Source organism: Curcuma longa, chromosome 4 (genome assembly GCF_044706935.1).
Source record: "Curcuma longa cultivar G26 ecotype Majalengka, Jawa Barat chromosome 4, ITB_CL_G26_1.1, whole genome shotgun sequence".
NCBI classification, from domain to species: Eukaryota; Viridiplantae; Streptophyta; class Magnoliopsida; order Zingiberales; family Zingiberaceae; genus Curcuma; species Curcuma longa.
The window spans coordinates 7477699-7503302 of NC_133864.1; the positions used below are offsets into that span (position 1 = coordinate 7477699).

The following is a 25604-nucleotide window of genomic DNA, read 5'->3' on the forward strand; positions in this document are numbered from 1 at the left end:
CGGTTGAGGCGTATTTGGGCTGGGCGATGGTGGTGGGCCTTTTAATAAAAACCGACACGCACTTGAACGGTCAAATGGATTTGAATTTTGAAATGGATACGATCAACGTGCTTTTCCTGAAATGGATAACGATAATATTTTTAAATATCAATTTTTGTAAATTAATTTATAAATATCATTTTAAAAAAATCAAAATATTTGAATTATTAATAATTTGCATCCAATGAAATATAATTAACAACGGCCTGAATCCCACCAATCCGCCATCGCGAATGTTCCGTCCATTCTCATCCAGAAAAATCCGCGCTCTTCCCAACAATCATCGCTCCGGTCCTTCGTCCTGTGGCTCTTCGAGTGCCGGCGAAGAAGATGAGCCGTCGGCTGACTTTGGCCGATCTCTTCCAGCGCTTGGCAACAGACGTAGTCGATGAGAAGCATGTTTTTCTACCTCTTGATCTGCCAGGTACTGCTCTTCCCTGTTCTATCTCAATTCGTTATTGGGTGCTTACGAGGGAAGATTAGGGCAATTACATCAGTGAATAAATGGGTTCCTGGTAGGTTGTTGTTTGGAAGGGAAAGTTCCATGGCTTCCTCAATTTGTCCTGTTGTTGTGTAAATGAACTGTTTGATGATATGCTTCAGAGAGATCTGTCTTATTTTTTTCGAAGTGACATGTTTTTTGATATGCTTTGTATGTGTTCCCATGGTTTATTGGTTAGTAATAATGTGGAGATTTGCAAGTTCCATGGCCTTCTTATACAATGCTATTTTGTGCTGGAACGTGGCATGAATCATGCATGTTCCTCGATGATAGCTTGTTTCAGAGGTAACTGTCCCATTTATGGGGCATTATCTGATTCGTAGTTAAATGGAACAATTGAGACATGGCCTGTGATTTTAGATAGTACATGGATAGTGCACTTATTTGTCTTGTGCATGTTTGAGAGACGCTTGTCCTCTTGTGTGAGACTTGACCTGTTTTTAAAAGACTGCAAAATCGTCGATCTATATGTAAGAGATCACTGAGAATTTCTGGCAGCACTCTTGGATATGAGACACCACCCTCTTGGCACATGAAAGCGGGGTTAAGGTAAGGCAGAAAAGACTGGTGTCGAAGTATATGTTTTGAAGAAAGAGATCTGCAGGCAAAAGTCTTTAAGAAAGGACTGACTGAAGGAAGAAGACAGACTAACAAAAGCTGAAAGAGATACAATTACAGATCTGAAGGCCGTTTCAGCAAAGCTGCATCTGGCTTAGTTCATGGAATATTAACTCTTCCGCTATAGTTCTGGAGTGAAAGAAATACCCAGTTTTGCCTAAGACAACACTCTTGCTTAGTAATACCCTCTTTATGATCACCCTAGTTCCGTTGCTCAGATTTGAGAGGCAATAAGTTATTAAAATTTAACAGAGCATCTGGGATGTGATCCTGGAACATAGATACATGTAGTTGGATAATGCATAGCTTTTATTTTGTATGAGAACCCTGGTGATTAGCAGAGTTCCACAGTATGCTGCCTAATTGATTGATGAACATATCGAACTTCTTCCAAATGATAAGTACACTTTGACAAACATGAAAGAACTTTTCTTCTAGAGCTCAAGGTTGAAGAGACAATTGCTTTACAGCAGACATGGTCACTTATTTATTTGTCAATTGATGGGAAAAGCAAAGCTAGTTGTTGTGGAATCCTTCATAAAGAATTCCTACAAACGATGGAAAATATCTTCTTGGGAGAAGTATCTCTCATTTCTAAAAGAAATATATGACAAATATCTTGTATTACATTTTTCTGTAAATGTCTACTAAAGATAAAGCGATCCATTGGCCCAATAACTCCGCAGATGTTTACATTCAGTCCCTTGGCTGCCTTTTTTCTTGTTGAACCAGTAAAAAATCAAGTTTATCCAGGTCTCTTGTATGTGTACATGGGGCTGGATTGGCCTCCCGTTCTCTGGTTAATCAATTGATTTGTTGTTAAAATTATATAAACACTAGAATTGAGTGGGAGTTAAAATGTCTAGGTCCTCTGCAAATAGAACACAAGATCCAGTAGTATTAGTAATTAGTGGTTACCTAATTTTTTTGGTATTATTTTAACATTCATTCAACTCTGCCATGACGAATTAACTCTGTCATGGTCGGTCCCAAGCTCGGATGAGGAGGATTGTGTTAAGTTGTCAGTCAACGTTAAAATAAGACAAATGTTCAATGAATGGACCCATTAAATTATTGTGTTAATGCTGGGTTGTTCCTCGGAAGGAGCGCATTGTAGGGTCTAATTGTAACAACTCGGCAAGGACTATTATATCTCTAGAACTCGGGTGTAGTGATAAATATGTAAGAATTCGCGTTGTAAGGTTTGATTGTAACGTATTGACAAGGACAGCTGCATCTCCACGAGAACTTGGGTGTAGTATTAAATAGGCAAGAGTTCTCACACCACACGTTGGAAATATTATAGGAAAATTAATAATTTAAGATTTGGAATATGGAACATAGGAACCCTCATTGATAAAGCAATGGAGATAATAGATACAATGATTAGGAGAAGAATTAGTATTTTATATGTACAAAATACAAAATTGATAGGCGAGAATTAGCATATATGCACCTTAAGCAGGATTATATGAAGATACCAAATTAAGATTTTGGGACGACCTAAATGAATTATTATAAAACATTTCATCAAATGAAATGATTTTAATAGGAGACGATCTAAATAAGCATGTTGGAGTGAAAAATAAGGAATATGAGAGGGTGCATGAGGATTATGGGTTTAGAACAAAAAATGAAAAAGGAAAAATTATATTAGATTTTGCGATAGTATATGATCTTATACGAGCTAATACATTTTTTTAAGAAAATAGAAAAATACTTGATTACATTCAAAAGTGGGAGTAATAAATCGTAAATTGACTTTCTTATTATTAGAAAGAGGAATAGAAAGATTTATAAATATATGATAATAGTATTGGATATATGCCTCAAATATAGTATTAATAGATGAAAAATATATATGACTCTTAGAATTAAGTTGTCGAAGTTAAAGGATGGGAAGTAAAATATATTTAAGGAGAAGGTAATAGTACAAACATTAAGTGAAATACGACGACTCTAATACGACATGAGATAAGATGGTTGAAAATAATAACCAAGAGTGTACTTAGTAAGTCAAAAGGGCATGCACTGCTAAGTAAGGAATCTTGGTGGTGGAATGAAAAAGTACAGGAGAAAGTGAAAAAAATGAATAATCTATAATGAATTATATATTTGTAAGAACGAGAAAATTTTAAAAAATATACAATAGTTAAAAAAGAAGTTAAGAAAATAGTAAATGAAGTTAAGAATGAATTTTTGAACGGTTATATCGAAAAGTGAATATAAAAGAAGGGGAAAGAGACATTTATACAATAGTTGAAGTGAGAGAGAGGAAGATAAAAGATTTTATCCAAATAAGATGTATTAAAGATGAATATAATATGGTACTAGTAATGATGAAGAAATAAAAGAGCGGTGGAAGATGTATTTTCATCAACATTTAATGAAGGTATAGATGACCAACTTAACTTAGATAATTTAAATAGATCAAATAAGTATAGAAATTTAAATTTTTATTGTAGAATTAAAATTTCAGAAGTAGAACAAACTTTAAATGAGATACAAAATGAAAAAATCGTTGGACTAATGATATTCCGATAGAGGTATGGAAGTGTCTAGGAAAATAAAGTATTTAATGACTTATACAATTATTTAATATAATATTGAAAATGAAAAAAAATATTTGGAGGATAAGTATTCTAGTTCCCTTATATAAAAATAAGAGAGACGTTTAAAATTGTGCAAAGTATATGAGTATTAAGTCAATGAGTCATATCATAAAATATTGAGAAAGAGTAATAAAAAAATTGAAAATCAATTTTGGATCGTTTTTGAAAGATGGACAATAGAAGTTATACATTTTCTCAGACAACTAATTTAAAAGTATCTGGAGCAAAAGTAAGATCAAGGCATGGTATTCATTGGTTTAAAAAAAAAGTTTACGATAAAGTCTCAAGAGAAATTATTGGAAGAATCTTAGAAAAGAAAGGTATTAGCATTGAAGGATTCATATATCCGATCTCATCTAGTGGGATAAGATTTTATTGTTGTTGTTATTGTATTTTAACATTCATTCTAAGATTGTATGTAGCTGCTATGGATTTAATTTTCATTTATGCGAGACTTCTTTTGGCACAACGCAGGATGCATGAATAAGTAGCTTTGAGGACGGGTCAGTGTGATTTCTGCCACTGTAACAAACAAATGTATTGATTTTCTTTTCTTTTATCAGAAAATGAGCAAAACCAGGCTACTTTGAGTTCTTCATATACTTGCTACCGATTGTGTAATTTCTTAGGCGTTTTGATTTACACAAGAAGACATTTACAATTTAAATTGTTAGCGTCCTGCGATATCTGATGTTTTGGCTAGCTGTGTGTCTCTTTTTTTCCTTTTATTTAGTACGGCAGCTGTTATCATTGTGTTTTCTTGTACTGTTCTCTGCTCCATTAAGAATACAACATAATTTCCGATTCAGTATATGCAATACAGAAAATGATGGATTATAAAGTTAACCATTCCATATCTGCAATACAGAAAATGAAGCTCTCACATTTTAGGGTGCCTGGTACTTCGGTAAGACCTTAAGTTCAAAACCCACTTTTCACTACATGTAAGAACTCGAGGGCTCTGATAACTAATTCTTTAAAAATAAAAATAAAAATAAATCAGACAGCCTCTTGGATTTTTGAATGTATGTGATAGTTTTTTCTTATTTTATGTCCATGTTTTCTGTGGGTAAGGAAGACCTATCGGTGCCTTTTGAAGTAAAATTCTGGATGATTCATGAAGAAATGTGTGTTCATTTTGATTCTTGAATCTATTTACACTTCAAAAGTAGCATTTCAAAAGTAGCACTAGTTTTTATATTTCTCACTCTAAAGAATTTGTCTAGCAAAATCTAGATGTTGTTATACATTCCTATTTAGAGAGAGAGAAGTTTCTTCCATAAAATATGGAGCATATCTTTCTACAAAATGCATGAAATCAAACAGATAACTCCTAATTAAGGTCTCTTCCTGATCTTTGCTCTACCATCCTTAGACACTACCTTGTAAGTCTATGCACATCTTTGAGTTTTTGTTTGATTCAGAATGGTAGCAGCTTGGTGTAACTTGGCCTCAGAGCTGAAGGGACTTGCGAGTTATGGTCTTGGTTGGCTGCATCCGTAATGGGTACTGGCAATCCAAAACTCATGCAAGAGGTCTGCAAGTCTTCCAGTTTCAAGTCCATAAACCATTCACTGTCTTCTTTCTGGCTTCTGTGAACCATCTGTGGACGTCCATCTTCATTGCAGGTGCTCAGTGCTTGTGGTCCAGTAGCAGCTTGGGTGGTGCAGAAAAGATCACTGATATTTGGCAACGCACTGTCATTTTCGACGTCGGATTCTTGTGTTCTGAAGCTGTCCGACACTGTGTCATACGCCAAATCCATGGTCTCTACAAATTGACTTCTCCTCGGGCTGCATCTTCTCCCAGGTATTCTTCTTGTTGTACAACCGGCAAAGAACCCAATCATCTAACTGCATCCATACACTCACTATTTTTATCATCACATTAACTAGATTTCTAACTACATAAGTTGGTGCATGGTCGCATACCCTTAAACTTCCTTTGTTGTGGCCACGTTTGGCATCGGCCAGCCGGTACTCATGCATGATCCAGTCAGTCTTTACACCTTGCGGTGCCTTCCCAGAGTAAAAGACCAAAGCTTTCTTGATCCCAGCAGTCGCGTTGCTGCCCTTGGGCGAGATCGGCTTGTCGGCCCCAGTCGCCTTCCAGTATCCTGTCCCCGCAGCCCTGTTCGGCCTCGAGCCGTTCGGGTACTTCCGTTCGCGAGGGGTGAAGAAGTACCATTCCTTCTTGCCGAACAACGCCTTCGCTGCGCATCCCACGAAAATTAGACGCTGAGCGTGAAGTGTTTGCTCTATCATTTTATGTTGCAATGGCTTTGTTTTATACCTGGAAGTTGCCACGGGTCGAACTTGTAGAGGTCGATCTCTGCGATGATAGGAACCGGCTGGCACTGGCCGGCGGCCTTCCGGCAGAGATAGTGCACGATGAGCTCCTCGTCGGTGGGGTGGAACCGGAACCCCGGCGGCAAGTTGAGCTCGGCTTCGGCGTCTCGCGTCCTCGACATCTTTGCTCTCCAACAACTCCCGAATGGAAGCCAAGATTCTGGAGTAAGGTCTCCGTTCGCTTCTCTCTCTCACTGCTTGCTGCTGTTTATATCCCGCTAAGATTTCTTGGTCATGCAATGTCTCAGGTTGTCCGGTATTACGTGGGCCCAGACCCCGGATCCAGGAAACTTCGTGTGCCATCGTTAGTCAAAGGCGGCTGGGCTAGTTCACAAACCATGGGCGACGTGGTGGAGGCCATCCATCACTGTAATTCAATGCAGCCTGAGGTAAGAAAATACTATCGGTTCTCACCATTTTTTTTTTTGAATTCTTTTTTCATTACCTTTATTTACTTGTTCCCTCATAATTTCTTCCGTTGTTTGGAAAAAGTTGTTCCCCACTTTGTCGTTCGTCGGATGCTCGCTCTTCCACATTTTTTAAGCGTAGATAGCTGCATGTCGACGAGATAGACAGGTCCATTGAATTGTATGTGTGGGGTTATTTAAGGATGGGACGTGGAAGATCAGGTCCATTGAACGTGGAGAAAATGGTGGATAAATAAATAAATGTGGGAGGAGAAAAGTAGATGGCTTGAGACGGAATGTTGCCGTTCCGTTCCTTTCCCAAGCAGTTCACTACGTTTTGAAAAGTCAGCGTTTCCCTGATCCTCAGAGCCGCTGCCTGCTCTTAGACCTGATCTCGGGTCAGATTCGTAACGAGATCAACGAATCAGTTACTTATTGACTTAGTTCGTCGGGTCTGAATCATAATCAATCTGGTCTTAGTCGAGTCGGTTATGATTCGGGGGTCTAATTAATCATCGAATCGATAATTAATTAGCATCATAGTGTGGTAATGTGGTGTTGATTTTTCAAAAATTAATATTGCATTGTTGTTGACTCCTAAGTTAGAATTGACAGTTTCGATAGTTGAAATGGCAATGTTCATTTATGGTGACCTTGATTCTTAAGAGAATATATATAGACAATTTAATTATGGATAAGTTCTTTTTTATATATATATTTTTATAAATTTATAATTTTTACATATTTTTTTAATAATAATAATTTTGAATTTTGAATTGATAATTATTTTAGACGGTTAAGATTAAAAATCGATCTGTGGATAGTTCCGAATCATTGAGATTTCGAATCTATCGGGTCCATTTGCGCTGCGCTTGTAGTTACTGCACCGGGTCCATCTGTCCCGCCGGTGCATTGCATCAGGACACTGTCTTGGTAACGGGCCTCATTGTTTCTCGCTGCTGGTCTCTTTCTTGGTCAGCAAGCAACTCGTCCTCAGCAGCCGAGCGATTCGACGGGTCTCGACGAGGCAGCTGGAGTTTTGTCCTGCGCGCGCGCGTGCGTGCGGCGGGCGTTGAAAAGATGGAGAAGTCATGGGAATCCGGGTGGGATCAAAGCGGAACGGCGGTGGCACAGAAAAACAAGCAGAGTCCGGTCGATTTCCTTGACTCGTTCTTTATGGCACATGCCCAATTGTGCCTCACCAAAAAAACAAGTTACTAGGTAATGTTCCATCGGCTGAGGTGGAAGGGCGATCTGGGTGAGTCAGTGGTTATCTGGTTTAGAATATTATGCAGTTGACTAATAATAAGAAAAAAATAACAAATATTCAAATATGGAAAAATAAATTAAAATGATAAATTATTTTTTTAAATGTTAAATAAACTTTCAACGAATATTAAAGATATTGTTAAAATTCCATGGGAATGTATTTTGCTAAAGTTATTTAGGATCGTAAAAGAGTTAAAATTCCATGGGAATGTATTTTGCTAAAGTTATTTAGGATTGTAAAAGAGTTCTCTTCTACAAAATCAACCCTTAGTCTCTGCAACTCTATCATAACCAATTCAGTTATGGTGCATAAAAAAATTAACTCTAAACAAGCTTTGTAGTGTTTTAATAAGGTAATTGAGTCGAATTAAGTAGAGTTAAAATAAATTAAATCGTTGAAATGATTATTAAATTTTAATTTGATTTTTTTTTGTGTTTGAATTTGATTTATTTAAATATTATTGAACTCTCAATTAAGTTTATTTTATTATTTAAAATTTTTATATTTTTATTTATGTATCGTGTTGATAAAAATTTATTAATGAGCATAATTTCGTGTATAATAGTTCATAATTTTTTATAATTTTATTCATGAATATTAATATATTGAATATATATATTTAAATAAATTTTTATCAAATCAAATATTAAATTTATCCATGAACATTTAATTCGTTTACAACTTAAATCAAACAATTTGTTTTGGTATGATTAACATTCAGGTTTGTATAAATGTTCAGTTCGGTTTACAGATCTTTTTGTTGGGATTTTTAGATTCAGCAACTTAACACGAAGGGAAAGATTACCCTAATGAAGGTTTATGGCTGCTTGTTTTATTTGTCATTCAAAGTGTTGACATGAAGCAGTAATATTTGATAAAACTCTGATGGGTTGCTCTATAATTTGCTGCTATTTACAAAGATTTGAATCCCTGGAGCAGAAATCAAAAACATTAGCAAGATGTTTCCAAACCACCAAGGGAAATGAAGGAACAAATTTTAGCAAAGAAAACAGATTGAAAACCCTGATATAATGCTCCACAATTGGATCTAAACTCCAGCAAGTCTCGAAAGATATAACGAAGATGGTCCATCAAGACACGCCGCTGATAAATCAGCAACGTGTGTTTCTTAAAATCTGAGATCAAGGCATCTCCATCTTTCAGGTGGTTTCTTTTTTCCCAAAATGATCTCGAGCACCTTGGCATGTGTTTCCAACATTAGTGTTTGAGCTTTATGCTCAGTAACCTCATCTGGACGGACCTAAGAACATGTGCTTTCGGCTATTGATATGGGATCCAAGGGATCAACAGTTGAAAGGAAGAGTTGCAACTCAGAGAGAAGTGGCATCTATGAAGATAACCATCATGCCAAAATTGAGGATTGCCCGGCAACAACGACGTAGTTGAGCAATGAGACGACGAGGTCAGATTACGAGCAACTTTTGATGACGCTACATATCATTGCAATTGTAGCTTTCTCAAATCACCATCAGCCTGCAAAGAAGTAATGGAGTCATAATAGAATACCATCACTAAAATAGCAAATATGCAAGAGACTGTTAGACTAAAGTAGAAAGTTGATGTTTACTGGTTCGTTTGGTGGGTATTACATCTGTGCAATTTGTAGATGGGCAAAGGATAGTTGAAGATCAAATTGATCCTTTAAAACCCCATCATTTGCAAATTACCAGCTTCAGAGGATAATGTGTAGCAAGCACTCTGAAAGCAATTTAACAGCTACTTTTTTTTCCTTTTCAAGAGAGAGGGAGAGAGAGAGAAGTCAAGAACTACATTAACTTTCCCAAGGTGACTAGACATACGAAGAGCAATTTAGTAGGCTCTGGTGCAAGCTAGGGACTGTCTATATTGTCTTCTTTGAACATACATGGGGAGCTCACCCCAAGCTAAGAGATGTCTTAATTAGTCATAATGTTATAGTTAACATCAGATGTGTTCTAAAGATCTGATGTTTAAACAGCCATCATTGGCATCTCTGAATAAGATATACAGAGAGCAAAGAATTCCCAGCATAAAGAATGTGTACATTTTCAGAAAAAGAAAAGGTACAAAGTGATGAACTAGAGAGGATCTGTTATATTGCGCTTCAAATGGGTTTACACTTCTTGCAGCATGAAAACAAACTGCTGCACTATTATTCTGTTTCTTTGATGTGAACCATGACATATGATTGCACAAGAAAGGATTTGTTCTCTCCATAAAAAGACTTGGATGTCATAAATATAATCCTCAACAAAATCTAGTGGTTATATTATGAAGATTTTTAGCAAGAGAATACATGTATTCAAAAGATGACTCTTACTGACCAAGGAAAGATGGAAAACAAGTTTTTTTTTAAACTGTTTAGGATACTCATATTTGCCCTATGGTGAGAATACTATTTGCTTGTCGAGACACATTGCGCTAATATGATCGCAAAATGGAATTGGAGCTCGTCGTGCTTGAGACAACATAAGCATGAGCATATACTTGGTTCAAGTTAAGAGCTAAGGGATTTCAATCCTATCACTTCTGAAGGGTTATAAATAATTTCAGCAAAGACAACATGAGCATGGGCTGTCATGGTGTTGAGTGCAAATTAAATCATTATCAGATGGAGTTTGCTGTCAATAGAGAAGGTGAGATGTGATGATTATGAAGGGCAGAGTAAGAATCATTAAGAAAAATGAGCATGATGTGCGTAGAAAGGTCACTAAATCGTAGTAAAATTTAGCTTGTATCTCTAGGCCACAATAATGGATTCCCAAGGCAGCTCATAAGGATTCAAGAGCTGGCCCTGTGTGCCTAGTGTGCGAGTATGCTTTGTGTTGCACTTTGTTCCAAATACACCATCAAAGACTACCATTTTTCCACAGATCACCTCACTAAGCTTAGGACTAATTTCGCTCCATAGGAACACTTATTTAAGCAAAAATTGAAATTCCATTAACTTAAAAAACAGTAATTCACCATTGCATTTGGCATTACTAAAAAGATGAATACTTGTAAAGATTGGATTAGGCAGATTAATTCATACTGATGTAATGCCTTCTATTGTCCATAGGTAGAATTCTCCCTAACCATTTTTGCTGAAGTGATTATCACGTAAACAAGTGATTATCAAGTTGTAAGCTTATCTTGAAAAGTTCACACATTGGCTAATATTTTACTTGCATATAATTCACCCTCTCAAACATTTGGGCAAGATCCTTTCACAATAATATTATGGTTAATTGTGTGACTATTTATCCAACAAGCTTAACATATTTGGAAATGGCCCAATCAATAAACTCTTAGGGGGTGTTTGGTTGGGGGTAATCTATGATTACCTTGGTTATCTGTCCAATGTTATCGTTGATAACCTTGTTTGGTTCAAGTTATGATATATTCCCAAGTAATATAACATTACCGCCACATCAGCAAATGGGTTATAATCTGGTTATGTGATTACCTTGGCAGCCTAAGGTTTTCTACGATTCCGGAGGTTAACGAAATTTTTTCCATGATTACCCTCCGATTTTAAAATTGAATTAATTAAAATGTACTACGAAATCTAATTAAAATCGAATTAATTAATTCAATAAATTTTAATTTAAATATTTATAAATTAAAAAATAATTTATTTTAAAATTTAAAAAATAAAATTAATGAATTATATTTATTAATTTAATAAATTATTTTATTAAAATAATTATTTTAATGAATTATTTTATTAAAAAAATATATATTTTTAAAATTTTAAAATATAAAATTAACAAATTATATTTATTAATTTAATAAATTATTTTATTAAAATAATTTTTTTAATAAATTATTTTATTAAAATAAAATTATCATATTATATTTATTAATTTAACGAATTATTTTATTAAAATAATTATTTTAATAAATTATTTTATTAAAATAAATATAAATTTATTTTAAATTTAAAAATATAAAATTAAGGAATTATATTTATTAATTTAATAGATTATTTTATTAAAATAATTATTTTAATAAATTATTTTATTAAAATATATAAATTTATTTTAAATTTTAAAAATAAAATTAACAAATTATATTTATTATTTTAATATTTTTTTATTAAAATAATTATTTTTAATGAATTATTTTATTAAAATAAAATTATCAAATTATATTTATTAATTTAATGAATTATATTAAAATATAATTGAATAAAGGGTAATATAGTAAATATAAAACTGGTTATGTTTTATTCCCTCCAAATAAATAAAGTAAACCAAATAACATTAGGTTATGTTTTATGCCCCATAACCTTGGTTATGTGATTACCAATGGTTATGTGATTACTTGGTAATCACATAACCAAGGTTATACATCATAACTTGAACCAAACGCACTCTTAACTGTTGGGTCCAAAAGGATGTTCGTATCTCCACAATGGCATGATATTGTCCACTTTGGGCCTAAGCCCTCATGGCTTTGTTCTTGGACTCTCCCCAAAAGGCCTCATGCCAATGGAGATATCTTCCATCCTTTTTAAACCCATGATTTTTTCCATGTGCTTTAGATGTGGGACTATGTTTGCACCCTTGCAACCCAATAATCCCCCCCTCAAACAAAGGACCATAGGCCCCCCGGTCTGAATCCTTGACCCACCAGGACTTTTTGCCCCTCGGTCCACTTGACCTACTAGGATTTCCACCTAGCCACAACTAGGACTTTTTGCCCCTCGGTCCACCCGACCTATTAGGACTTCTCACCTGGTGTCTGGTCCTCTTGATTCAGATACGGGAGCACCCACTTCCTTTGTTTAAGGTTCAAACCACATGGTTAGATCTGGATCATGGCTCATCCGGCGGTTAGTCTGGTGAAGAGCGGTCTCGCTCTGATACCACTTGTTGGGTCCAAAAGGATGTTCGTATCTCCACAATGGCATGATATTGTCCACTTTGGACCTAAGCCCTCATGGCTTTATTCTTGGGCTCTCCCCAAAAGGCCTCATGTCAATGGAGATATCTTCCATCCTTTTTAAACCCATGATCTTTTCCATATGCTTTAGATGTGGGACTATGTTTGCACCCTTGCAATCCAACATTAACGTCTTCCAACTTGTATGTCTTGGAAATTAAAGTCCTGCATAAAGCCATACCATAAAGATCTCCAAACAAATGCTTCCATGTACCTATCAGGATTGCAAATTATGTCCTAGTGCATATTTTGTATCATTGTATTTCATCAAGGCAGGTGTAAGTTAAGAAAATGTCACGATTCTTCGATGGTATTATGTAAAGTGATATAGAGATAATAGAGATCAAAAGTGAAGCACAAACTCGAATGTACTAAAGGCCATAGTGAGATAAATAAGAGTAGAAGTGGAATAGAATGAATCAACTAGCTGTTTACTGTTGATTTAGTTACACATGACAGCTTTGAAGTTGAAAAGGTGCAGATGATACCTCAGGCATGTGTTGCGTTTCTTGAATATCTTCAAAAAGGGAGGAGTAATAGGCTGGATCATAAATGGAACCTCCCAAAATCTCATCAGCAGTGGAGGCCTGCCTAGCTACTTCATCTGCACGGTATATAGTGCTATCCACTGTTGAAGCCCCCAATCTGTACATTTGAACCCATAAAAATGAGGACAAAAACCTCACTGAAAAGCCAAAGATTTCCATCAACAATGCAAGTCTGATTGAGAAGACAAATAGTGGCCCAAATTTCTGATCAGGATTGAAACTCCTATAAAATACAACATTACATGAAAGAAATAGTGAACCTCCATAACATGATGTATAAAACATGTTAGGTAATAAAGACTTCAGATAAATCAATTGAGCATCTAATATTTGAGTTCCAACTAATAAAGTTGGAAGTTAATAATAACTCCACATGTAATCATGAGCAACCAAGAATACTAATGTACTGTTTAAAATAAATCCATGCACCACAAGCGATAAGAATGGTTGGAGATACTTGGTTTTCACCGTCATTCTATGTTTGAGTCACCCGTCTCATGGTGTCATGTTTACACTTGCCGATCAACAAATTAAACATTTGATCAAGAAATTATAATAAAATATGAAAAATTCAAGTAATAAACATGGCATGTGGGAATAAGTTTCCTTTCATGACAATTTGGGTTCTTTGTCTGATGGGAAGCACTGGAGAAGCAATTTGACTACACATCAAAGTAGTTACCTACCTTTTATCGACCTTACTCATCCTCTCCCTGTATTTTGCTTACTCTCAAGATTCAATAGTAAAGATGGTTTTTCCCCTAATGAACTCAACTTGTATTTTTCATGCTACAATTTAACATTTCACTTTAAAAATTAGTCTCTAAAAAAGACTAAAGATACACTAAACTTGACTTGGACATGCAACACATAGTCCTATACATCTTCTTGTTCTAAGGAAATAATGCCATCTTTTATCAAATCACACAATCAACACATCTAAGGTCAAGCATGCACGTCGAATAGATTCATTAGGCTCTCACCAGACAGTGTGCGAGAAAAATATGAACCAAGCAATGTCAAGCAGGATAGAGAAGAAGAGAAGCACTGCATAAGTCCTTCCCAGGCTCTGGCTGCTGCTCTCAATTGCAACGAGCGCAAAGAGTGCCACCACCAGATTGATCAGCAAAACTCCATTGAATGATGCGCCAAGCGATCCCACCATAGCGCACCCGATCTAGTATTACAAAATGTGCATAAAAATGTCTTTACATCATCCCTTCCAACCCCATTCCGAAAACACTCCCTTGCGCATCAACCCTAAGAATGCTACAGAAACACTAAGCGAGTCCTACCTAAAGAAGGGAGCGATAAAGAACAGGTAGACGGCTTACCTGGATGTAGATGAGAGCGACGGCGACGGATTGCAAGCATTCGTAGTCCCGCAGCAAGGATCGAACTCTTGATCCGAGGCACGAAGAATACCAGCGCATGATTAAAAAAAAAATTCAAGAACGGATCGCGAGGGTTCAAGGATTGGATCGAACAGCGAAGGAGAAGATGGCGGAGAAAATCGAGCGAATCGGCTCTCCTCTTTTGAATTCCTTCAGGTTCGTCGGTGGTGGCCGAATTGAATCCTCGATAGATCGGAGTCGGACCATTAGGTATCTACTTATCGGACCAGGGATCATAATTCCGGGAAATTGCAATTCAGCCATCGCAATTAGCTATTTTTAATTCAATCCGATCCCGAGTACTATAACGCTTATTTCCATTATAATTTCCTACTATTTTTTTTTATACAGAAAGATGTTATATAATCAATTAGCTTAACATTTAAGATTGAGATTTCTCAAACATTTCAAGTTTTTGAGTGTGCAAATTTTAAGGAGCAATGAGATAAATATTTTAAAAATTAACTTTTGAATGTATATAAATTATAATCCGAACTAGAAAAAAAATTAATCGGGTGAAATCTGAATACTTAAATTATAAAAAAATTATAAATTTATCACATACTTAATTTTGAGGCCTTGAAGTTAAGAAGTTAAACTTTCAAGTGTAAAAAAATATCCTTTTAGTTTAATGAGTATTATAAATTTATCTCTTTGATGATTAATTTCTTTAATTGTCATTAAAGCATATCGAAGTACAAATTTTGATGGAATTTGCATTTCCTCTCGATACATTTTAACTACTCTTTGAATGCATTTGGTTTAAATTATCTTATATAACTTTGGTTATGAGGTATAAAATATAATCTAGTTTGATTCAACTTATTTATTTGAAGAGAATAAAATATAATTAATTTAATATTTACTATTTTACCCTTCATTCAAATAAATTAAATTAAATTAATAATATTAATATTTTACCCAATTAATAATTTATTAAATTAATAAATATAATTCATTAATTTTATTTTTAAAATTTAAAAATAAATTTATTTATATTTAAAAAATAATTCATTAAAAATTTACTTTAATAAAATAATTTATAAAATAAAAATAAATATAATTCATTAATTTTATTTTAATAAAATAATTTATTAAAATAATTATTTAATAAAATAATTTATTAAATTAATAAACATTATTTATTAATTTTATTTTTTAAAATTTAACATAAATTTATATATTTTTAATAATATAATTAATTAAAATAATTATTTTAATAAAATAATTTATTAAATTAATAAATATAATTAATTAATTTTATTTTTTAAAATTTAAAATAAATACTTTTTAATTTTATAAAATTTTAAATTAAAATTTATTAAATTAATTAACTCAATTTTAATTAGATTTCATAATATATTTCAATTAATTAAGTTTTAAAATCAAAGGATAATCATGGAAAAAAATTTCGTTAACATCAGGAATCGTAGAAAACCTTAAACTGACAAGGTAATCACATCCCCAGATTTTAACCCGTTTGCTGATGTGACGGTAATATTGCATTACTTGAGAATCGATCATAACCTGAATCAAACAAGGTTATAGTTGATAACTTTAGATAGATAACCAAGATTATCAATGATAACCCCCAACCAAATGCCATATATTGAATTCCTTACCATGAATCAAAAGAATTGCAGCACAACCCCCGCGGGCATGGTACATTGGTAAGTAATAAGGTAGGATAATCATGCAATCAGGATTCGATTATCTATCTAGTGGTGCATATTATACTCGCAGATTTTAAACTACTAGTGCCGTTAAGCCATGAGGCCTTCTTTCTGAATTTACCTCATGGCCAATCTGTGAGGCTGCCTCTAATATTAGTTGGAAGGTAAGAACTCAATACTTGGATATAAAAAGAAAAAAAAAACTGCGCATTCTTATCTATCACTACTTTATTTGATTCCTCTAGAACAACCATTTATTCCTTATCAATTCCTTTACTGGCATTACAGTGCTATTATTAAATCAACTTAAACAATACAAGAAAGATAAAGTCCATAGGATGATCCAATTATGAAGTTTCATTCAGTGCTATTAAATCAATTTGAACAGAACAAATAAGACTAGTAATGGCTTAGCTAAGCTAGATCCTTCAGGGGCACACCATGGTTGGAGCAGTAACAACCATTGAATTGTCAAATGGTAGAATATCACAAAGACACTAAACTGTTAACAAGGATCTTAGAGCAGAAGTAAAGAGTATGAGAGATTTTAAGGTACAGAACTTATTCTCCAAACCAGATGGCCCCTCTTGAGTGTGATCCCTTCCTGCAATGAGAAGTTAAAAGAGATTCTACATATAACTGCCGAAAAGGTATGAGATGTTCACTTTTATAGTAAGGAAGTGTGAAACTAAGGAATGTTTAGTTCATAGGATGATATGCTTGACTAACACAATACAATGACATGAGCGTGAGGTTGACATTTTTGATTCAACAAAAGAAATGATATATTGATATTAAGATAAAATATAAATTATACTAAATAATGTTAGTATTTTTTAAAAACATTAATAGCATTCATATAGAATATACTAATAATTTACAGACACTAATATTGTATAAATAGAGCGGGCAATTTTATCCTAAAAGGTGATCTAACCTTCCTAACTGGAGGAAATCAACATCAGCATAAAGTTGGAACCAACTCTTTGAATTGGCTAAGTGGAGGAAGTATATGTGGAATCAAGTTATCATGTATTCTAGGATTGTGATTCCATGGCATTTAAGATGCTCGGGAATCCTTCAAGCGATATCATGCATAAGAAATATAATGAGAAACATAAGAAATAGATGAGGAAATGGTAGTGAGGAGGTGCACATATGAGTACCTTTCTCTATAGCAATAGGAAGGTCAAGTTAAATGTTGGATGTCAAGAATCATGAGAGGGTTCTTGTAGGGCAAAGAAGTCTTGAAGAATGGCCATACTAGACTTACAGAGCGAGATTCTTGAAGGGCAACAGAATCTTGAAGAATGGTTATACCAGGATTAGAGTGTGGACATTTGTTGTACAATTGTAGTAGCTGAGTATCTGGTGTTAATCATTCTATAGTAAAAGGTACCAGGATACATAACAGAATGGGAATAGGAAGAGGAAGTTCCTCAACTACAGACTTATTGATGGTAGCTAAGATGGAAAAAGGGAATGGACTTGAACAAAGAAATATCAATTGAGATGAAAACCTTAAGTAGCTCAAGTGAATAACAAAAATATCCTTACTGGAGTGATCTGGCAGGTGGTGGTGACCGTGACCGTGAAAGGTGGACTAATTGGAAAAAAAACCCAAGAATGCTAGGTTGAGTTGAATGGTGATGAATCATGGAACGAGAACAAAGAAATAGTGGTTCTGAGTTAACTTTTTGAAGTCGTAATGTGTTTCTCATATATGTTTGTAGCAGGTAAATTAAGGACCAAACCAAACTTTTACTGAAGTTGATGCAATCAACAGAATGATGCTGCCAGAGCCACAAGCAGAAGAAGAAGCCACTCAAACTGACTATCATTATGGCTTATCTTTCAAAATCTAAACAATAAAGTGTTGAGAGTAATGAACAGAGCTAGCGATATCAAAGAAGTAATGGAACTTCTGAAAGAGTTTTCTTTTCTTTTGACAAATGCCAAGAATGCTACTTGCAACAAGATATGAGTAGGGAGAGTGAATATGCAATCTAATCTTCGCAACAAGATAATCAATGACTTGATTCAACTCTAATGCTACTTGCTAGAGGCATTAGACTATCTGTGTGTGTGTGTGTGTGTGTGTGTATAAATATAAACACTTATTTGGTCCTTGCACAAAGTGGAGATTAATGTAGAAATAAAAATTTCTGAGATGAAAGATCAGCATTAAATGGAAAACTTTGGCAAAATTAAACTAACTTTTGACTAAAACATTTAACATCTGTGCTCTATCCAACCATTCTCATACCTGGCTACAAATAAATTCCATCCTCACTTAATCATAGAACTCTTCATGTACCCCTCTTATACCTGACACTCTTGATGAATCAAACATCGACACCTTCATTTACCAACTACAAAAAATTAGAAAGTTGAGTTAGACACTTTGAAAATCCATTCTCGTATTGATACAGGCACCCGAGTTCAAATAGCACAAGCTTCATCCCACCAATATTAGGACAACACCAGACCTTGTTTTGTGGTTGCCAGATAGTAGTCCAATAGAAAACTTGTTACAATGCACCATTGTTTCTGCAACCAAGCGAAACCCTAAATCCAAGTTGAGTACTACTCCTAGTGTATGAACCATATTAACAGATCTGGACCAAATCGTGCAATTGGGCATCCATCCAAATGCCAGGAGATTCCAAATACATCAAAACGAACTACCTTGACAGACTAAACGAAGATACGTTTCCCAAAAGTAAACCATCAATCGAAAAAACATAAACAAGGACCTAAACGAAACAGAAAAACACCTGATATCAAGCATTAGCGTGTTGCTCCATGATCTTCTTGTCCCTCCTCTCCATCTCCACATCCCAAACATCATTGCCGATATGCTTCGGCTGCAACTCGATCGAAAATACCCTTTATCTACCAGACCAGCCCAAGGTAGAATAAAATTAAAACATTGAGATCTCACCCTCCCGTGAGCGGCCCGGTGGATGTAGTACTGCGCGTTTCCCATGACGCAGAGCATCCCGCCGATGATTCCAAGCGGAAGAACGGCTTCCAACCAAAACAGTTTGGCCATCACACGGCGATCGACAGGATTTCAGATATTTTCGATCGAAAACTGACGAAGAGCAACGCGGATGGAGCGTCCACTAGCGTCTAGGCAGAGACCCTACTTCTATCCGTCATGGTTAAGATCTAATACTATCCGGCCCATATTTAAATGGGCCGGCCTTCTAGGCCCAACGAGAAATTAAGTTATTTTATGCTAAATACCCAAATCACACCCTACATTTTAAATTATTAAATTACACAACAGTTTCCCAAAATACCTCTCAGCCATTGGTGTCTTTTTAGGTTATCTAATCGCAACTATGTGGCCCGAGTTAGACACAAAATAGTCAACCAATAGTAGCATTCTGGAAGGTGATCTGTTTTTTTTTTGAAAGTGTAGTGATTTAATTATTTAAAATTTTTTGATAAATGATATCAGTTCAATAAACTATTAAAAATTATTCAGTAGCATTTTTGATTATTCGTATCAGATAAATTATATATTATTTGCCATTACTCAGTACAACCATATGAACCATCTCAAGCAAGAGAGCTCAAAACGTGTACAACAAAACATAGGCCAAAGCCTTCTCCGGTACAATTTGAGAGAGTTATTTTTGGAAGTTTTAAACCGGTTTTTGCAGCGTCTTAATCTCATCCGTTACGGTAGATAATTAACGGAGTGTTATTAAAGTTCGGTAGGTAGCGGTTCCATGGGGAATAGATCGCCGATCTCCCCGAAACAATCGTCTCCCTGCGACGTCGACGATCCCAACGCCAAATCCCACCGCGACGACGACGATGATCCCACCGCGAAACTCGGTTCCGGCATCCCGAAATCCCAGATTTCGTTGTACAGAGGCACGCCTCCAAACCACGGGAACTCTTCCGCGCATTCTGGAATCCATATTCCGCCTTGCTTCCTCCCTTCTTCCGCCGCTTCTGTTTCCGCGTGGCAGGAGGAGAAAACCCGGAGGACGGAGGTTGGAGATGAGAGCGTGTGCGACTCGGAGCCGGACTCGTAGGTGGCGGACACGTGGGTGGGGTTGTTTTCCCGAGCTGTGGCGGCGGCAGCGGCGGAGCGCCGGGAGGAGGATGGGGAAGACGACGACGAAGAGAAGTTGGTGGTGGCGCTGGGACCGCGTAGCTGGATAGCGGCGGCGTCGTAGACCAGGGCGGCTTCCTCGGCGGTGTCGAAGGTACCTAGCCACACGCGCACGCCTCTTGACGCGTCGCGGATCTCCGCTGCATACTTCCCCCACGGACGCCGCCGCACGCCCCTGAACTTACTGCTCCTCACCGGCGTCGCCGCCACCTTGCCATTCCCACTCGCCGACGCCGCCTTCTTCCGCGGCCTGACGGCGGGCCTGGTCCGGTTCGGCGGCCTGCTCGCTTCGGAGCAAGGGACTAGTCCAATATCCCCCAGCAGTCGACACACCCCGCTGCGCCCAGGAAGCAAGCAGAGCTCCTCATCGTCGGTGGAGCAGTCGGTGACGTCTGGGTCGTTCCAAAAGATGCGCAAGGAGCGAGCTTTCGCCATGGCCAGTCAACCTCGGGGGTTATCTCCTCCCTTGCTCCCGTAAAGTAGGAACCTTGAAGCGATTTGACGGCGATCTCGTTTGCCCCCGCGAAGTAGGCGGCAGCGAGACCAAACCTTTTTTTCCCAGACCAGAGCAACCGAGAGAGGGGGAGAACAGAGACAATAGTTCTCGCTAGAGAGAGAAGAGAGAAGATGCTACGGATGCCTACTGAGCACCAGGACTGGCGGAGAGAGGTGCAGCGAGAGCAGAGCCGTAGCGCAACAGCCTTGTTGTATGATCCTCTGCTACTAACGGCTGTCCATTTCCAGGCGAGGCCCAAAAATATATGTCCACAAAAGCAGAGCGAGAAAGACGAGGGAACAAATTGCACAAAGCCACCTCTTCCCTTTCCTGCAGTGTGACGGGGGTCGGGGGAGCGTGTTCCAAGTGCGGCTCCAAGATCTGTTCCGACGTGTCCGGCCAAGACTGGCAGTGCGGTTGTTCGCTGTTTGGAACAGGGAAGCCTGATCTCCCAGCCGGACGCGTGGCGGGCAGGAAGCCCGGCGGCAGGGCCCGCCGGTCAGGAGGGGACGACGCGGAGGTCCGGTGGATACACGTGATTCACGTGACGGTGGGGTCGACGGGAAGGAAGAAGCTGCTGCGCCACCGCGCCGCGGTTGGGGCGCCGAAATAAAGAATGCGGTCAAATCCTTGGGCACGGTGATGGGCAGCTCCACTGTAATTCAAAAAGCAAGATTCCGATCGGCTTTCACCGTGCACGACCTGTAAAATAAGTGCGACGAGTCAGTGACGTCTGTGAGCTGTGCCGCAGGGAATCGTCAAGGGGCACTGCAAGGCTGCACTCGACAACTTTACGTGGATTAAGTGGTGCAGGAATATAAAGCTTATGCAAAGCTCCAGACATTTCTTTCTGATTCTCAGTGATCATTCATCTACAATAATAGCTAATTAAGTTCAATAGTTTGATGGATGGGTTTTTGTCTTTCGATAAGAAACTGTAATCAATCAGATTTTGCTATCTAGGCGACATGGTAGAGTGGCTACAAGTAGCCCTCGATGATCTATAGCTTGCCATAGCCGAGGAAGACAAAGGCAAATCGAAGTAGTATCTCCCCTTCATTGCTTTGTAGACACTGTGCAGACCTTCCTCTTCGAACTCCTGCACTGCCTGAGGCATCGGCGGCTCGTTGATGGACACTGAACCTTCCAACATCCTCACCACCTCCCCCATGGAAGGTCTCACCACTGCCTCTTCTTGGATGCACCAAAACGCCACATGGAGGGCTCTCACCGCTTCCTCTTCCTCCACGTTCCCCTTCAGCCTCCTGTCCACGGCATTCCTCGCCGTTCCATTCTCCATCTCCTGTAAAATTCAGCTCCAGGTTTCACTTCGAATCAAATGGCCGTCATAAAGCTTTTAGTGACCATACCTTGAAAGCCCATGCAGGGTAGAAGAACTCCTTCTCGTCCAAGGAAGAATCGAGGTTCCTTCGTCCTCCGACGATCTCCAGCAGCAGCATCCCGTAGCTGTAGACGTCGACCTTGACGGTGACCGGGCGGTTGCTGACCCACTCCGGCGCCAAGTAGCCCCTCGTGCCCCTCACCATGGTCACCACCTGCGAGTGCTGTCTGCTCATCAGCTTCGCCAGGCCAAAGTCCGAGACTTTGGGGCAGAAGTCCTCGTCCAGCAGAATGTTCTCCGGCTTGATGTCGCAGTGGATGATCCTGTTCCTGCACTGCTCGTGGAAGTAGGCGATCCCCTGAGCGATGGCCATCGCTATGTTAAAGCGAGTTCGCCAGTCCAAAACCCTGTCTTCCCCTGAATGAAAGATCCACTTGTCCAGTGATCCTCTACTCATGTATTCATACACTAACAGCCTAATCATGTGAACAAAAGCATGCATGAACAAACCACAATTCTAGTTTAGTTCTTAGAGAAGTGATCAGCGCAGTGAAGGATCGGTCACCTGTGCTGTTGCTCTGAGCAGAATCCACAGAGGCTGACCAAGTTCATGTGATGCATGGAGCCGATGGTGGTGACCTCTGCTATGAACTCCCTTTCTCCTTGGGGCAGCAGCCTGTCTAGTTTCTTGACTGCCACCATCGTCCCGTCTCTCAGCGTTCCCTTGTACACGCTGCCAAATCCTCCTGGTCTCGCATCGAACAAGCACGATCGTTGAGAGAAAAATTGTGTTTTGGCTTGATCGGGGTTGATGATTAACAAGGCAAGCTACCTGTTCCGATCAATTGGGAGAAGTTTGAGGTAGCCATCTGCAGTTGATGGTAGCTAAAGCACGCTGGAGCTCCCGGCAGCGAGACGCATCGCCGCATCACTTTCTGCTTCCGCTTCCTCCGGGCGCTGTAGAACAGCAGCGCGCTCAGGAGCACGACCAGAGTGCCGAGGCAGATCAGCAACGGTAGCAGCACGCCGGCACTTGCCGAGCCCGAACTCGATTCGCCCGTCGCCGACCCGTTTCCGGCGACGACCTTTACGTACAGTGTCGAGCTCGGGTCCTGCATCCCGCCGAACTCCACGCCGCGCAGCGTCCAGCACCACAAGTTCGCGTTATCCGGCGAGGGCCCGTACACCGCCGCCACGCACTCGCAGTCGTCGGAGCAGTGCCGGGAGCACTCCGTGCCGTTGACGGCGCCGCTGTAATTCGCGATCGTGGACTTGCCGGAGAAGTAGTAATTGGTTTGCGGCATGGTTTGCATCTTGATCTGGCCGCCGTTTCTCCCGCTGCAGTTCACCGGCTTCAGCGGCGTGCAGCTGAAGGTGTTGTTGCTGGAGTCTAGGTTGCAGACGCCACTGCCACAAATTCCGGCGGCCGCGCATGGGTTCGACACGGCGGTCCACTCCACCGTCCACTTCTTGCTCGCTTCCAAGCGGTAGAGCCGCAGATTCCCGTCGTTTCCCAGCGTGATCCTGCGCAGAAACGTGGACTGCGTGTCGTTCTTGTGGATATACATCGTGCCAGCGGAGGAAGCGCCGTAGCTGACGCCGAAGTTCCCGAACGAGTCCAAGACGGCGACGACCTCGCCGGTGGCGTTCGAGATCTCTGGGCTCGACCAGTAGGAGTAGTTGGAGTTGGACGTCGGCGACACGTAGGCAAGGGCAAGGCTGAGGGAAGTCCTCTGCTGCTGCATTTGGAGGGCATAGTGGCCGGACGAGGACGTGGCAGAGGTGAGCGCGAGGTCCACCGTCAGTCGTTGGTCGGGGAGGAGAGTGTCAGAGGGGTAGGAGAAGCTGTGCCACACGGCGGCGGCCGTCCGGGCTGTGGTGTTCCCCCCGCCACCTCCTCCGGCGTATAGTACGAAGTCGCCGGAGTCTGACATTACGCCGAAGCTGGGATTCAAGCGAGAAGTGTTGGAGGTCCACAGAACCGCGTTACCGCCTCTGAGCACGAGTTCGCCGGAGTTTTCCAGCCGCACCACCGCGTCTCTGCCCACCGGAAAACCTCTGCATCCATTAGAAAAGCGAGAAAGATCAAAAACTAAGAATCGGAGACGCAAGATTAAAGCAAGAAATCCACCTATTCGGCGACCAAACAATGGTTGGATGATCAGGAAGGCCGTAATACCAAATCGCCAGCAGAAATTGATCGCGAACGCCTGCTGAATTCTGCGCGAACCCAAACGCGAAGATCTCATTCTCGGAAACCCACGATTCATTGCCGCCGGCGGAAAGCTCCGAACCAACCGGTATGCGATCTTCCAAACAATGAACTCTTACTCCAGAAAGAAACAAGAAGAGCAATGCAAGGGAAGAGAACAGAGTCGCCATTGCCCATGCAGCGAGAGCACAGAATGATCGCGCTTTAAATTGGTTTGGGATTGCGATCTTCATTAGGCCACCAACCAAGTTCTTCATTTTCAATTGTGTTGAAATGGATGAACTGGTCGGCCGAGTGATCGTGAAAGATGATCCATGTGTCCGAAACTGGATAGGACAGGTAATTAAGCATCGATAAGGTTGATGATTGATCAGGTCGGTGTTCTACTAACCAATTGGCAAAATGAGATAACGTGATGAAGAACATAGGCGAGTAATTAGGTGGCTAAGACTTTAAAACAGAGCAATAATTGAGCCAGGAGCTTTAAACTATTTGGAATTTTCACAATTTCAGGATAACTAATTTTAACAATGAAGTTGCATGGATTTGGAAAATAATAAGAAATTGGCACTCTGATTCCATGTTTGCCAACATTATCATTTTCTTCCAATAGTTCTTAGAGGATATTATAGCTTTAGTCTTTGAATTAGAGGTGCAAAAGAACCTAATCAAAACCTTTACAATCGAGCCTCAATTTGAGTTGAGTCTACCCGATTGACCCACGCCGCTAAGTAGTTAGGCGGATTGAATTAAAATTTTATCAATTCATTTTAAAATAAATTTAGATAAATTAATCCGTCTAAGCCCACGACTTGTATGGATTGACTCGCGAAAGACTTACATTGACCCATGAATTTATTTATTTTAAAATTAAAATTAAATTAGTAAATTTGATCCATTTAAATTATAATTCAAAATTAAAAATTTTAACTTAATAAATTTAAATTGTAATTCAACTTTAATATTTTTTTAAACATTTTTTAACAAATTTGTGAATCGACTCAGCCCGCCTAACTTTCCAAATTTAAATAATTTTAAATTATAATTTAATTCTATTCAAATCAAAATTAGAACTACAC

The 25604-nt window shown here is 38.7% G+C and overlaps 4 protein-coding genes, 1 long non-coding RNA gene and 1 pseudogene across 6 annotated transcripts; 1 reads left to right on the forward strand and 5 right to left on the reverse strand.

Moving 5' to 3' along the window:
• The first annotated feature begins 259 nt into the window (after window positions 1–259).
• On the forward strand, window positions 260–7115 carry LOC141825928 (uncharacterized). The gene is made up of 5 exons (XR_012601584.1): window positions 260–463; window positions 5196–5306; window positions 5400–6284; window positions 6368–6508; window positions 6612–7115. It is a non-coding gene; the product is annotated as an uncharacterized LOC141825928 (long non-coding RNA).
• On the reverse strand, window positions 4928–6241 carry LOC141825927 (NAC domain-containing protein 68-like; annotated as a pseudogene).
• Window positions 7116–13171: 6056 nt separating the features above from the next.
• Window positions 13172–14812, reverse strand: LOC141827013 (uncharacterized). The gene is made up of 3 exons (XM_074714303.1): window positions 14608–14812; window positions 14257–14450; window positions 13172–13496 (listed from the first exon to the last, which is right to left on the reverse strand). The coding sequence occupies exons 1-3, from the start codon at window positions 14704–14706 to the stop codon at window positions 13172–13174; spliced, it is 618 nt and encodes a 205-aa protein (XP_074570404.1). The 5' UTR covers window positions 14707–14812.
• Window positions 14813–16679: 1867 nt separating this feature from the next.
• LOC141828044 (NADH dehydrogenase [ubiquinone] 1 alpha subcomplex subunit 1) lies at window positions 16680–19468 on the reverse strand. The gene is made up of 3 exons (XM_074715396.1): window positions 19285–19468; window positions 19118–19207; window positions 16680–16944 (listed from the first exon to the last, which is right to left on the reverse strand). Exons 1-2 carry the CDS (start codon window positions 19393–19395, stop codon window positions 19124–19126), a joined length of 195 nt encoding a protein of 64 aa, XP_074571497.1. The 5' UTR covers window positions 19396–19468; the 3' UTR covers window positions 16680–16944; window positions 19118–19123.
• A 393-nt stretch (window positions 19469–19861) lies between these two features.
• Window positions 19862–21206, reverse strand: LOC141827473 (ethylene-responsive transcription factor 4-like). The gene has a single exon (XM_074714727.1). The coding sequence runs from the start codon at window positions 20908–20910 to the stop codon at window positions 20059–20061; it is 852 nt and encodes a 283-aa protein (XP_074570828.1). The 5' UTR covers window positions 20911–21206; the 3' UTR covers window positions 19862–20058.
• Window positions 21207–21795: 589 nt separating this feature from the next.
• LOC141827472 (G-type lectin S-receptor-like serine/threonine-protein kinase At5g24080) lies at window positions 21796–24809 on the reverse strand. Of its 2 annotated transcripts, none has more exons than XM_074714723.1 (5): window positions 24445–24809; window positions 23146–24371; window positions 22879–23059; window positions 22342–22789; window positions 21796–22274 (listed from the first exon to the last, which is right to left on the reverse strand). In XM_074714723.1, the coding sequence occupies exons 1-5, from the start codon at window positions 24780–24782 to the stop codon at window positions 21927–21929; spliced, it is 2541 nt and encodes an 846-aa protein (XP_074570824.1). In that variant the 5' UTR covers window positions 24783–24809; the 3' UTR covers window positions 21796–21926. The 2 variants fall into 2 exon arrangements, with proteins under 2 accessions (XP_074570824.1, XP_074570825.1); XM_074714724.1 differs by having other exon boundaries at window positions 23146–24353; window positions 24445–24754.
• Between the last annotated feature and the right edge of the window lie 795 nt (window positions 24810–25604).